The 13176-nt window shown below is 53.9% G+C and overlaps 5 protein-coding genes across 5 annotated transcripts; 1 reads left to right on the top strand and 4 right to left on the bottom strand.

The window, feature by feature from the left end:
- Positions 1 to 656: 656 nt before the first annotated feature.
- Positions 657 to 3154, bottom strand: CC84DRAFT_1262915 (sodium/nucleoside cotransporter 1 /nucleoside cotransporter 1). The gene is made up of 3 exons (XM_018185186.1): positions 2625 to 3154; positions 1057 to 2566; positions 657 to 1007 (listed from the first exon to the last, which is right to left on the bottom strand). The coding sequence occupies exons 1-3, from the start codon at positions 3044 to 3046 to the stop codon at positions 975 to 977; spliced, it is 1965 nt and encodes a 654-aa protein (XP_018031189.1). The 5' UTR covers positions 3047 to 3154; the 3' UTR covers positions 657 to 974.
- A 2129-nt stretch (positions 3155 to 5283) lies between these two features.
- On the bottom strand, positions 5284 to 5956 carry CC84DRAFT_1179939 (uncharacterized protein; the record flags this gene model as incomplete). Its single annotated transcript, XM_018180446.1, has 2 exons — positions 5284 to 5573; positions 5626 to 5956. The coding sequence occupies 2 exons, from the start codon at positions 5954 to 5956 to the stop codon at positions 5284 to 5286; spliced, it is 621 nt and encodes a 206-aa protein (XP_018031188.1).
- A 230-nt stretch (positions 5957 to 6186) lies between these two features.
- CC84DRAFT_1229345 (uncharacterized protein) lies at positions 6187 to 7600 on the top strand. Its single transcript, XM_018183663.1, has 2 exons — positions 6187 to 6653; positions 6700 to 7600. Exons 1-2 carry the CDS (start codon positions 6243 to 6245, stop codon positions 7423 to 7425), a joined length of 1137 nt encoding a protein of 378 aa, XP_018031187.1. The 5' UTR covers positions 6187 to 6242; the 3' UTR covers positions 7426 to 7600.
- Positions 7601 to 8160: 560 nt separating this feature from the next.
- CC84DRAFT_1128002 (uncharacterized protein) lies at positions 8161 to 9147 on the bottom strand (the record flags this gene model as incomplete). Its single annotated transcript, XM_018175785.1, has 3 exons — positions 8161 to 8405; positions 8509 to 9012; positions 9061 to 9147. The coding sequence occupies 3 exons, from the start codon at positions 9145 to 9147 to the stop codon at positions 8166 to 8168; spliced, it is 831 nt and encodes a 276-aa protein (XP_018031186.1). The 3' UTR covers positions 8161 to 8165.
- A 1025-nt stretch (positions 9148 to 10172) lies between these two features.
- CC84DRAFT_1168052 (uncharacterized protein) lies at positions 10173 to 13164 on the bottom strand. The gene has a single exon (XM_018179310.1). It carries the CDS (start codon positions 12948 to 12950, stop codon positions 10284 to 10286), a length of 2667 nt encoding a protein of 888 aa, XP_018031185.1. The 5' UTR covers positions 12951 to 13164; the 3' UTR covers positions 10173 to 10283.
- Positions 13165 to 13176: the final 12 nt, after the last annotated feature.

Raw genomic sequence — 13176 nt, 5'->3', positions numbered from 1 at the left:
ATAGGTAAGTAGGAACATATTGCGTCGTTCCGACCATGTACTACGGAGAGGAAAGAGCCAACCCGTCGCGCGGCGACACGTGATAGCGCGCCTTCGTCCAACGCGTTGGGTGCGACCCGATTCCCACAGAGTGCCGCATCCGCCAGACAAATCCATTTCACTTACCACTTTGTCGTGAACTTACAGCAACTAGCAACGCGCAGAAGGTGGTCCTCCGAATCCCAGAGAGCCTCAACTCGCGTTGGCAGCCATGGTGTTCCAGGCCAAATGCCCGCACGGCCTTATCGAACATCGCATACAGGAGGATGTTTCAGCTACGAAATAGTTGTGAGCTTCAGTGAGTCTCTTCCTGGGACCACGAGTGCACAGTTTAGCAGATTGACTAGGTATTTCCCACTCTTTACCGCGAAGCCTACGCAGAGTCCTTCAATCGGCTACACATCAACTTTGTCTCGGACCCGCAACGAGTCTATCGGCGCTCGTACAAAGTGTGGCCAAGACAGCTGCCAGCCATTGGGTGTCGTGTACGAGGGGGCTGGAAGCGACCTAGTCTGCCAAGCTCGAACGACATTTTGCGAGAAATGACCTAAGACGTGGACAGTGCAACGTAAAAGGGCGCATGCCAAGAGCAAGGGCGTATTACTACCCAAATTTCACATCTCTTGATCTCTCCTCCACTTCTTCAAGTTTTACTCCCAATTCATTTAGAATATCCTTTTGTCGAATTGCAGCATCATTCATCCATCACTTGGGTTAATTTTGACGTTTAGTGGCAACAGCACCAAGCGACCAGGTTACAAGAGCAAGGACGCGCCTGGGTATAGTCGAGTTCACGTGGTTGCAGGAGAATCATTGGAAAGCTCATCGAATAATTACGAGATTGTTGTTGTAGGGTATCTCTTCGGCCGAACAACTTTGGCCATTTTTCAACATAGTGCGGCGTCCTCATACCGACGATGCATGCATAAAGCTACTTAAGAGGATGAGGGGAGCGAAGTGAATTTCACCTAGAAGAGTTAGATTTGGGTCCATAAGAGTTGATGGAACGATGCTTACCTGATCATTAACAACCAAACCGGCAATGCTAGCACTGGTCAAAGTAGAGACGACACCAGAAATCAGTGCACTGACGGCAAGGCGCGAGACATCACCGCTGCGTCCTGGACTGATCTGGCTGAGCACACCGATCTGGGTTCCGAGAGAGCCAATGTTACCGAAACCGCAAACGGCGTAAGTTGCAATGAGTCTGGCACGGGGCGACAGGTCGGCGTATGCGGGCTCGTTCTGCAAGTTGTTGAAGGCAACGAACTCATTCGCGATGACCTTCACACCAATCAAACGTCCGACAAGGAGAAGCTCGTGCTTGCTGCGGGGCACACCGATCAAGAATGCAATCGGGAAGCAGAGGTAGCCGAGGATGAGCTCCAGAGTAAGATCGTAGTCTCCGTCGAGGTTGATGTAGCGGCCCCACCATGTCAAAAGACCGTCGACAAGGTTCAGCAGCGCAATAATGACGAGGAGCGTGGTGACAATCATGCCGGCAATCTTGAGACCTAGCCACGCACCGTTGGCGAAGGCGTGCAGAGCGTTGGCGGCCTTGTGTTCATCGTCGTCTGGAATGACAACGCGGCCGGCAGTAAGAGTCTCCTCCTCTTCGGGGTATCGCAGTTTACTAATAGCAAGGGACGCAGGAATACTCATGACACATGACGAGATGAGCGCCTGAGGGTTGATGCCCATACCAATATAGGCTACCAGGACACTACCAGCGATGGTAGCGAAACCCGAAGTCATGACCTGGTGCAACTCTGCCTGCGTCAAATGTGCGACGAAGGGCCGAATCAACATGGCGGACTCTCCCTGGCCAATGAAAGGTGACGCGGCAGCGACAACAGCCTCGGCACCAGAGACGCGCATGGACCAGAAGAAGAAAACGGCAAACTTGCCGATGAACCACTGTACGATGCCCCAGTAGTACAGCAGCTGCACGAACGCGACGAAGAAGATGATGGCCGGAATGACGCTGAAGAAGAAGAAGGTGTTTGCCGCAATGTCAGGAGTGGTCAAGAACGCTACTCCATCCTTGGCAAAGCCCAGCAGCTCACGAGCCAGGGTGGAAATGAAGTTGAAGATGTCGTATCCAGCCTTGGTTCTGAGAACGAAAAGGGCGATGATGAACTGCGTGAGCATGCCAACGATGACAGTGTGCCACACAATCTTCTTCTTGTTCCGGGACGTGGCATAGAAGAAGGCGAGGAACACAACCAGACCAAACAAACTGATAGCGCGGTTGGCTCGAGTGTTATCCTCCGACTCTTCACTCGCAAAGGTTCCGACGAGGATGACGGCGATTGTTAGCGCAGCGCCAGCATAGGTTCGCATCTTTTCCGGGATCAGCGCGACGAAGCGTACACCAGTGTTGTTCCACACAAAGTGCATCGGTCGCGTGACGATGGTAATGGGAACATGGAAGAAGATGAGGCGGAGCATGATAGCCAACCAGAACAGAAATGGAATGACCCAGTTCTTGTCATGCCGATGCACTACAACGCTGGCAATCCACCAACTGCTGGGCGTCAGTACATGTTTTCGGCGACTTTCGGCTGCAAGTGTGCAAAGCGTACCCGGTGAATAACATTCCAATGAAGATGTGGACGAAGATGCGATATCTTCGGTAGTACATGGAGATGGAGTGTTTCTTGGGATCCTCCTCTTCAGTGACGCCGTTGGCGTGCGAATCTCTCTCCAAGCTACCCTGCTCGGTCTCGTAGTAGCCGCCAGACTTTTCGATGTCAATATCTTTTCGCTCCGGGTGGCCAAGACGGTGGAGCGCATCGTCATTCGGGTCTTGCGCGGGTATCACGCTCGGTTCGTTGAGCGTGGTACCTTTGGTGTAGGCCTTGTCGTCGTTGACGTCGGCGTGCGCAGCGGCACCATGGTGTAGGTGCTCGTGGTGGTGCTCGTGTGCGACATCCAGCGCGGGGTCAGGATTCCGAACAACACCCGGCATGGGAGAGCTGTTGTGCTCATGCGACACGTTGGCCATGTTGAGAGCTGGCACAAGGGCAATTCCTCTGTTGCAATTGAGGGCAAGGAACTGGTACAGTCCACAGGGCCACGCGACGGATTTTATTTGTGGTCGCACTACACGCTACGAGATGGGGGGCGGACCACAGCTTCGGCCTAGACGACGCTTCGAAGTTCTGTGCGTTGTGGATCCCTTGGCTGCGCAATGGCAGCTGCCTCTTCCAGGCTGGTGGAGACGCCGCGAAATCGGCTTGATTGGCAGGCCGGCCTTGTCCGCCACTGCTCCCTCTCCTCCAAGAGCCCGCCGTCTGGCCTCGCCAATTCCTCCACTGCTGTGCCGGACAGCCCCTGCGACGCTGACCGGGCCCTTATCACGAGGAACGGGGCCCCCAGTCTCATTTGCTGGCCTGTTTGATATCGTAGCTGGGGTAAAAGATAAGCGCGGCGAATCTGCGCTACACAACCGCGGGGGCTTCGGTTGAGGCTCCCTTTGCGGTTCGCGTGGCGGAAGCCCTGACATCCAACTTTGGTTATCTTCGTGGACCCCGAGACGCAGGACCCTGGGCAGGCTTTTCAACGGGCACGCTTCACACCAGCTTACAGCGCCCGCAGAGCGTTGCAATGTCTCAAGCTTTGCTCATCAGCAGAGGGACTGCATGCGGCACCGCATCGCATCCAGCGCCACTGTCCCGAAGCTGACCAGCATCGGTGCCACCCCGCCGTGTCCTCTCGTGCCCACCTCCCGCTTATGGAAACTGGAGAGAAATTGGCCCGGAGACGGCTCCAAAAGCTTACAGACCGGCCCTCCCCCTAGACACCCCGTTGCGTTCTAATGCGAGTAGCGACCACTTGTATCTTTCATTAGCTTCCGATAACCAGGGTCGCGGTGCTGTCAACGCGTGGTATCGTCTCACGCGACATCTACAGTGACTCTCCCGCGACGATTCGTAGCTTAGGGGCTGATAGATGCGGCTTCATTACCAGAACAGTGGTTCGGAAGTCGCCTGTGTGCGATCCTCATGCATCGTGCTGCGCTGCGCTTGAACGATTACGAAGTCTAACTGCACGACAGCCAATAATGCACTTCTAGTGCGCTTCCTTTGTCCTGATCACGAGCGGCGTAACGGACATCTGACACGTGCGCTTTGCTGACCGTGGGCAACAGAGGGTGTTCATGAAGCAATCCAGCTCGATTGCCTGCTTGGCCACAGAAGTCGACGATATGAACATTTTCTGTGCCCTCGCTGGCACACCTAACCTGACGCACTGCTCTTCGACAGTTCTACATGCGGCTCGCGCAGTTCGACGTTACGCGCGAGACAGTTGCAGCTTGAGCAAGTGCTCCTCGGAACTCGGCCACTTCAGTACCAATGTTCACGATGATCACGCCTAGACCTGCCTCTGATAAGGCCCAGTTCGCGCCGCCCCGAGCCTGCAGCAGTAGCTCACCCTTTGGGCGATCTGTACAGCATGTGGGTCACCATAAGGCGCGTCCGAGATAGCGGTACTCCAGCGGTATTGCGCACGCAACAGACGCGCGACACACCTCACTGTCTTCTTCCTTCGCAGATGCTTTCCGTGCACGGAATCACTCTGAAATCGCCGTTTCGACACCTCCCTGAAGGCAGCTTAGGTTTATCAGCATGACTTCATTCGACTAGCTAACGCTTACAGACACGCTTATAGGCACGTGCTTATCCGCCTTGACCCGCAAGATCCACTACTTATCGCGCTTCTCGTAAAACTGCCTTCGTACGTGGCTTTTTTGTTTACGCAAAGTAACTCTGGATGAAGAGGAAGTAATTGGAGAGTTTTTCGAAGTATCTCGAAAAATCGGATCCTCAATGTCGCTTCATTGATAAAAAAAAAACCCCCCGTCTTGTTTCGCCGTTCTGACGATCCTGTGGCTTTGCACACGTATCGACTTCTTTCACACGTCTCATACTTAAGATACTGCCCCATTGTACCGATCCGGCTGGCCAGGCTACGACCAAGTTGCACCTGGGTACATTGCGACATGTCGTTCTTTTTATTAAGCGTATGTACGAAGCATCACACCCACTCGCTCATACAAGTCAAATCTCGAAACAGTGAGCGCTTTGAACACCGTCATCTACTCCGAATTCGATGCAAAACGTCAAACACCCCACGCAAAGCTTCCTAATACCTCTACATCCCTATGCCCATCACTACTTCACAACCTCTCATTACATACCCTTTCCGTGAACTCAGACACCCCCCCCCCCCTTTTTCCTCTCAACCACCTATACCGGGGTACAAAAACTCCTTCACGGGGTTCAACAGCAGCACTCCGGTGCTGAGCAGTGCAGCAACCAAAGCAGCACCTTTATTGGACCCAACCGGCGATGAATGATCCGCATCCTCCGGCTGATGAGCCCAGTCTTGTCCATTATACCCGTGGTGCCTGTAGTTGCCCAACGCAATCACGTCTCCATCATTTTCCAAGCCTCTCGAGTGACCGGTAAACTTTACATTGATGTCGACATGATCGATTGTGACAACTGATGCGGATGGCGATGAGAAGTCTGTGGGTCGTTAGTATTGTTTGTCACATCGCTGCCACACAAATCGTAATACCTGACAAAGGCAGGGGTTGCGCTGCATTCTCCTCTGCTTGGTGGGGTTGGGTTGACGTAGCATCAGGCGCAGCGACCTGCTCAAACTGGATGTGGTTCGTATTCGGCAACGCTTGCTGGCGAACTTCGCGAAGCTGTCTGAACGCATGAATGCACGGTGGGATAGCCAGGGACAGAGAAATCACGCCAATGATCAAACCGCAGACTACCGCTAGAGTCCATTGCATCTGAACTCTCTCGGCCGTTGCTCGGGGCACAAGCGAGGCAGCATCGGACAAGGCTGTGTACGATGTGGATGGGCGAAAAGCCGATGCGTGGTGGGGAATGCGCATGGTGGGAACCTAAAGGAAGCGAGGCAGGATGATTATATGGAATCATGCGCAATACAAGCTGGGTTTGTGTTTATAGAGGCCAAAGTTCTTCCAATTGCTGTGCGGAATCAATTTCGGACAGAACGAGATGGAAGTGATCATCGAAAGCGGTTAGCGCGGAGTTGATTCTGTGTCTTTCCATAATACCACCCAGCCTCGACGACAACATAAAGTTCTGCCTCGCCCTTCCCATGAATCTATTGCACTCAGTGATCTAATATAGCTCGAACAGCACTGGTAGCACAAAATGGAGGCTCATGTCCAGCAGTCTGATGAACTCACCTTCGCATTGGACGACTGGTCGCAGTTCGAAGGGGCGCCGAGCCTGATACTGCCCGAAATCGATCGCCAGCTCTTCGAGACACTTGCCCAGGAGATGGCAGTTTGGGAGAGCAACATAGCCTCGCCGCCCCAGGCACCGACCCCATATTGCTTACAAGCAATGCACGTGCCGCGAGAGCACTCATGGCAGCCTGCAGAGCACACTGTTATGACCGATGAAGGCTTGCCCCAGTTTGATGCGACCAGCTTGGATGGCTCGGTAACATCACAGCAGCTTATACCGAATGTTCAACGAGTAGTAGCGATTGAAAAAGGGCAGAACCGTTGCCCACTTTGCAATAAGACATTCAGAAGGGGCGGCTCTGCCGTCCGAGCGGTGAGTCCAGACAACGGGTCTTGCAAACCAGAACTCATTAAACAAGCACATTAATTGCGTCCACATTGGAAAGAGAAAAGAGCACATCCGGTTGAACTCGAGTCGCGCTGGTCGACCGAAAGCTCAGCCTTCGCCGAGAGTCTCCACACCAGGACAGAAAAACGGCAGAGACACCCAGCGACGGTCACGCGTGCTCTCCGAGATCACGAATCTGCGATCCTCAGTTCAAGACTACATTACTCTGGCAGAGTTTCGCACCCTACAATATGAGCTTGTGGTCCTGAAGCAGGAACGGAGGATGCTTTTGGACAGTATGGGTATATGGGCTCAATGCGACGAAACTTTCCAACAAATCATCAAAGACGAAGCAGGAGCCGAATTTACGGCAATAGAGCGACGAGCTCTCGCACGAGACCAGTCTAGAAGACTTGTTTGCACTTTCCAGATCTCGTTCCTCACAATCATGTTGGAAGCGAGTCGCGCTTCTCAGATGCAAGTGCGTGGAAGATTAGTATCAAGGCTGGAAGACATGGCGGCTGGCAAAGATAAACTGTTGTCGAACATGGAAGAAGCGAAAGTCTTGAGGGATTTCTTGTCAAGTGTGGAGGATTGGGTGGCGGCGATACAGGGGCGTACTACTTCCTTGGCTTTCGACTACGTTGTCGAAATGCTAGTCATCAAGCTGATCTGTTTACTCTACCCTCGTCTCTCAAAAGGTCTTTTTCAGCCCACTCCAGAGGAATTGGAAGCTCAGCGGAGAGAGATTCAATGAACAGAGCGAGTTCCCCTTGTCACCTCTTCTTTCATACTACAAGACGGTAGACCAATCCATTATTGCTGCGACGCCTTGATTCTGACAAAACAAATATAGAAGCCAGCAAAGTGGCTTCTGCGCACTAATCCATCACCCAGGCTTTTGCGTCAGTTGCAGCGCTGTCCCAACGTTGCCAGTGCGATACGCCTAGGCTGATCGTACTCCAATTACGGGCAATTGCTGCGCACCCCTATAGAAGTCACGCGCGATCTATATGTGCAAACTTCAGCGCTGAAGCTATCTAGCCTCATCCAGCTCTCCAGGCCTATGAGATCCGTGCATTTCGTGCCTAGGCTGCCCATCAATTTCCGACTCCACTTGCCCGTCCCCAAATCTCTGTCTCAAACCCCGGCACTGTTTGTCTTTTCTCGCTCGGCGCCAGTGATTGCATGTAGTAGGATTCCAAGTTCCTCAATAAAGTTTTGCGTATGCTTGAAATGTACACAGATTACAAGGGACGCGCTCAATGAATGTAGCTATGAGGGAATACGCAGACACCGCAGTGATAGAAAAGAAAGCGAAAGTGAGGCGTATTGGAATGGCGACTGGCAATGGAGTGTGTACACAACAAAAGCAAAGTGTGGTGATGCATCTCGATCGTTGACCACTATTGCATTGGTTTCCCAGAGAACTCCAGTATCACACAGCAAGACTATCTCAAGCAGCTACCTGGATTCGAGGCATCCCCACCCACGCACCTAAAACGGTTTCAACTGGTCCAGATCATGCGTCTCCACCTGCCAGTTGTCCGCCTTGTACCCGCTCGTGAAGTAGCTCGCCGCAGTGGTGTCGTTCTTGAAGGTCCAGAGCAGCCAGTTGAGGATCGCCTTCCCGAAGGTGCCGCCGTTCGCATTGTTCAGTGTGCCGCCGTGGCCGACGTTGATGTTGCCCTTCCACGAAGGCACACCCGCGGCGAGATTCTTGAAGTCGCGCTCACCCTGTGGGAGGTTCATGTCAGCCCGCGTTAATCGTAGCGCTCTATCATATGACGGAAATTGCCGAAGAAAAGAGCATTAAAAAGCAAGGGAAAGCAGGACTTACATTTTGGTACGCGATGTCGCTGCTGCCACCCAGCACAAACAGCACCGGCTTGCGCCACTGGCTCGCGGCCGTGTAGTTCGACAGCAGCCCCGAGCTGATGACGCCAATCGTGTCCACCCGGCTATCCCACACATTGTCCATCGCCTCGGTGCCGCCGCACGAGAATCCCGCCGCCATGATCTTGCTCGCATCCACATTCGCGTACGCGCCCGTTCCGGCAGTCTTCGTGACCCAGTCCACGGCCGCCTTCATGCTCGCAGAGTTGGACGTGCCCCCGCCACTCGGCGCGCCCTCTGCGACCGCGAGGAACCCGTAGGACGCAATGTTCTGCAGCAGCGCGGAGTTGGAGGTACCGACGTTGGAGCAGCCGCCGTTGCCCCAGATAAGGACGGGCAGCTTCTCGTTGTTGGCGGGCGTTTTAGTGGGGTAGTAGATTGTGTGCGACTGGAGGCTGGAGTCGGTCTTGTAGGTGCCTGGAGCGTAGGGGCCTGCGCCGGAACCTGCCTGGTGTGTGTTAGGAAATGGGAAGTACGTGTAAGGTGGGAGGCCTACGCCTTGTCGGGCTTCAACGTTCAAGGGGGACGCCGTAGCGGCGTCGAGAGAGAACGCCATGAGGGCGAGCGCGAGGGTGTGCTTCATCCTGGGTGTCGGTGGTGTGGTTGCGCTGAGAGCTGCGTGTTTTCGTGTGGGTAAGGTAGGACTCCCTTCTCACGCTCACTTCTTATATGTCCCTCCGAAGCACCTGCGGACCTTGCACATGCTGAATTTCCATAGCAGCCCTCCTATCTTGGCTTCAATCATACTTTTCCAACTCTTAATTGCCCACTATACACCCCTTCACGTATTGCCGCCAATCGAAAATCCACATGTCCGAATATTATAAGAAATGGCCCATAACATCTCCCTACCTCCCACGCGAGCATTCGTGGGAATCGCCGGTTGAGCTTCACCTCATAGCCTACTATTCCGTGTCTGTGGGGAAGCTGTGGGGAATTCGGGGTGTAGAGCTCGCGCTAGCGCTTCGTGATATATGAGGCCGAGGACAGATCGCGGGGAACACCTTGTTCATGTTGTCAAACAGCTTTGCAGACCGGGTAAGTTGGTAGATCCGCCGCCGGATAAGATGGCGAGAACTTGGAGTGGCCCTGTAAGATGTGGGGAAACGCTTCGCGTATCGGATTCGTGTATCGTGAGAGGGATAGGTTAATTAGATGGTGATGCTGTGACAAGTTTGTTGGCATGTTGTACAAGGGTTGCATCTAGTTCGGGAGAGAGAACGGTAGTGTGACATCAGTGGGTATGTGATGGTTCACATGTTGATGTTTCGACCCACCGGTTGTTTCCTTATTCTATCCAACTAACTCGAGCACCAACAGTTGTAGCCAGTTTTGCTGCTGTGTTTAGTGCTAACAGCCTAATGAACACTCATCAGCGAGCCTGCAGGCTGAAGAACTCGCTATGCTGCCATCACATGAGTGCCATAATGTGGTTCAAGAAAAGAAATGAAAAGGTTGTACCACCATGGCTGAAACTCGAAAAAGCACTAAATAAGATACGCGGGAGTGTAATTACTTCTAAATATGCGAAGATATGGCTCAAAGAGGGGCGGTGAGAACCATTGGTCCACTTATTCAACGATTCATTTAATCTGATTTTTCGGTAAGCTACCGAGATCTTGATTATATCTGAGGCGGTGGGACTGAAGTCTACTTGTACATCTATATGAAGTTGCGCAACACTGTTGTACAATTAGTACACCGAGGACGCGCCGCCGTCTAGAAACCAGTGACAATTCGTAACGCCCACCCAAGCCAACCTTCTTTTTCGCCGCCGAGCAGGCTCTCGACTTCATCAACTCTGCTCTCCAAGCCCTCAACTAGGCGTTCTAGCTCCTCAACGCCATCCTCTACGTCATCAACTTTACTCCTGAGACTCCCAATCTCATACTCCAACTTATCACTCAACATAGTAAGATCACGCACTTGCTCCTGCAACAGCGCGCGATTGCCTGATATAATCTCATGTGCGTCTTCCCGCAACGACTGGTAGCTATCGAGCGCAGGGTAATAGAGCGAGTCGAGCTGCAAGGTGTCTTGCTCGGCCGCAGAGTCGAGAGCTGTGATGGTAGAAATGTGTGTCGTGGCCCACTGCGCGTCGAGCGAGGAGAGAAGCGCGATCTTGTGATGCAACCGCTTCGCCTCTTCACTTATCAATGCAGTCGTGGCTAATGCCTCGGGAAGATTCTGTTTCTGGTCCGGGTCCACGGTATCAGGCGCGACGAGGCCTTCCCACCGTAACACGCTCTCTTCTGCAATACTGAACGAGAGGTGCCGTGGCCACCAGTCGTCGTTGCGGTGCATTCGATGGTAGGGGTCCAGTTGGTCGTTGCTTTGGGTCCGCCGGAGCAACGGAGGGAAATCTTGTGTTTCGTCACAAGGTAGCTTGTCGTTGAGGTCGATGCCGTGATAAATAGAACCTGCAATAGATGGTTCGGGGGTATGTGTCTTGGACAAGCCCGGGTCGATTACTCCAGTGGATGCTGTTGGTTCCTGAGCGCCGTCCGTTTGAGGCGCGCTCACGCGTTGTAGGTCGAGGGTGCTGGCTGATGCTGTCGGTGTTTCTGTGAGAACCTGGGTAATCTTGGGACCGTAGTTGCTGACTGTTCGTCGTCCGGCTAGAGCTTCGCGTCGTATGTCTTGATTTTGTTTGGGATCGTCGGTCTTCGACGTGATGGGACCAGTTCCGCTCTGAGGAGCCGCAGGCCAAAGGTCTGACTTGGTATGTTGTGGATGGGAGTCGTCTTTGCTGGGTTTGGGCTGATGATTGCGCCGACCGACTACATCCTTGATGCGATGGAACCCACTTCCTGTCTCGATCCTCTCTGTAGCTCGTTTGATAGCTGCCCGCTTCGAGTTGGGGTCCTTTTCTCTGTCGTACCCATCGATCGCCAATTGTGTATCTGTACGCTTGACGTCGCGACTATCCCGTGCTGAGAAGCTGTGAGCCTCAAGTGTCGACTCTCTCTTGATAAGGCTCGCAATATGTGTAGGGCCCCGCTCGTCCGGTGAAACCGATCGTTCTTCTCGGGGTAGGCGGCTAAACATATCACCACTCGCGGTCTTGCGAGGTTTCCCATACCATAACCATTTCGACCGCTCTCCAGACACAAGCTCTACAAAGCGATCGATGTCGGTGGTTTCGATGTCGGCAATTCCAGCCTTGTCACCCGCACCGACCATGCCCATAACCATCTCGCCGCCTTTTCCTCCAAGCTCGGCCACGGCACCTTTGAACGCGCGCGGTACCGCCCAGCTTTCTTTGCTTGCAGCTTTGGCAGTTGCGCGGCGCAAGCGTTCGAGGGTTTGTCGGTCCAATTGACGAGTTTTGGCGATCCTCTGGTCTTTCTGAAAGTAGGAGATGCCGCGGCGGGTACTCTCAATATCGAAGACGTCTTTGGAGACAGGTGCGTTGTAGGCGCGCAATCTGTTACGTGCACCCATTAGCATGCCCAGCAGGGCAGCGACGGTTGTAGGCCCCAGGATCCCATCGTGTGGCTCGACGGTATAGTACTCATTGCCAAACTCGACCCACCAGTCATTGATGGCCTTTTCTGTCATGTCACACAACAGACCGTCGGCATACTCAGGCTCGAGGTTGCCGAAGAGCACCAATGCAACCTGGCACAGCTTCACGAGTTCGATGACGGAACTGTTCAGCGGAATCTTATCGCTCGTTCGGTACAGCTGGTGGAACTTTGCCTGCGTGGCACCACTAGGAGGAGCCAGCTTGATCCCAGTACGGCCAGAGCACCCAAGCCTTTTCAGGTTCTCGTTGACGAAGAAGTACTCTCTGTTCTTCTTTAGATCGCCCTCTGGTATGGGAATGATTGTCAAGGACGAGGGGAAGCTGCTCAGATTCGTAACCATGATTGTTCCCAAGCTTGTCTCTCTTCTCCGCGCATGAAATTGGTCCAAGGCTCTAAAATAGGTTCGCAGCTGCGGCGACCATTGCGTCTCGTCTCTTGGGACCCTGAGCACATGGCCGTAGACGACGTCCTTCGGATCGCCAGTATAGTTTGTGATGATGAAGGTCGGGTGGATGCGAGAGCACGCCCACTGTTCGACCAGATATATCTCGTATCCCTCGATCTTCTCGCGGCGAGACAGCACCTGGGTAGCGGCATCTTCTTCCAGGTAGCGGGCGGCGACGCCGTCGGTCAAGATGAAGCGCTGGTGGGTTGCCGAGGCCAGCTGGACATGTTCGTCGTCGATGGCCGTGGTTGCTCTGGACAGCTCGGGCGCGTTCGATCTCATGTGCTTGGAGGCTGGCGCGGCAGGTGCAGGCTCGGCGTCGATGGGCGAGGATGTAGGGGGTCGTCTGCGGTCCTTCTCCCTCTCCACGTCGCGCGGGGCGGCGGTCATGATGGGCAGATTATACGACATGGCGGCGGTTGTCTGGCGTTGTTCTCCTCACAGGCTGTGCTTTTGCTGGCGTGGCAGCTGCTTCATGGTGCTCGCGCCAGCTCCGGCGCAAGACTGCGGCGTCGTCCCGCGAGCCCGAGGGCGAAGGCAATAGGGCGGCTGGTCGGGAGGACAGCGCTATGCATTGTTCGCGTGGCAAGTGGGCATCTGGCCGGCGACGAGCGGGATATACACGGTACACTGATGG

Source organism: Paraphaeosphaeria sporulosa (assembly GCF_001642045.1).
Source record: "Paraphaeosphaeria sporulosa strain AP3s5-JAC2a unplaced genomic scaffold CC84scaffold_11, whole genome shotgun sequence".
Taxonomy (NCBI): Eukaryota; Fungi; Ascomycota; class Dothideomycetes; order Pleosporales; family Didymosphaeriaceae; genus Paraphaeosphaeria; species Paraphaeosphaeria sporulosa.
Note: the sequence above shows the minus strand (reverse complement) of the source record. Positions and strands in the feature narration are given on the sequence as shown.

Excerpts from the sequence above, each read along its gene's own strand:
- CC84DRAFT_1262915 (XM_018185186.1), bottom strand. The coding sequence starts at position 3,046 with ATGGCCAACGTGTCGCATGAGCACAACAGCTCTCCCATGCCGGGTGTT. Across the intron at positions 2,567-2,624 it reads ATTGGAATGTTATTCACCGG|TTGGTGGATTGCCAGCGTTG; the intron begins GTACGCTTTGCA and ends GACGCCCAGCAG. Across the intron at positions 1,008-1,056 it reads GTTTGGTTGTTAATGATCAG|GTGAAATTCACTTCGCTCCC; the intron begins GTAAGCATCGTT and ends TAACTCTTCTAG.
- CC84DRAFT_1229345 (XM_018183663.1), top strand. The coding sequence starts at position 6,243 with ATGGAGGCTCATGTCCAGCAGTCTGATGAACTCACCTTCGCATTGGAC. Across the intron at positions 6,654-6,699 it reads GCGGCTCTGCCGTCCGAGCG|CACATTAATTGCGTCCACAT; the intron begins GTGAGTCCAGAC and ends TCATTAAACAAG.
- CC84DRAFT_1168052 (XM_018179310.1), bottom strand. The coding sequence starts at position 12,950 with ATGTCGTATAATCTGCCCATCATGACCGCCGCCCCGCGCGACGTGGAG.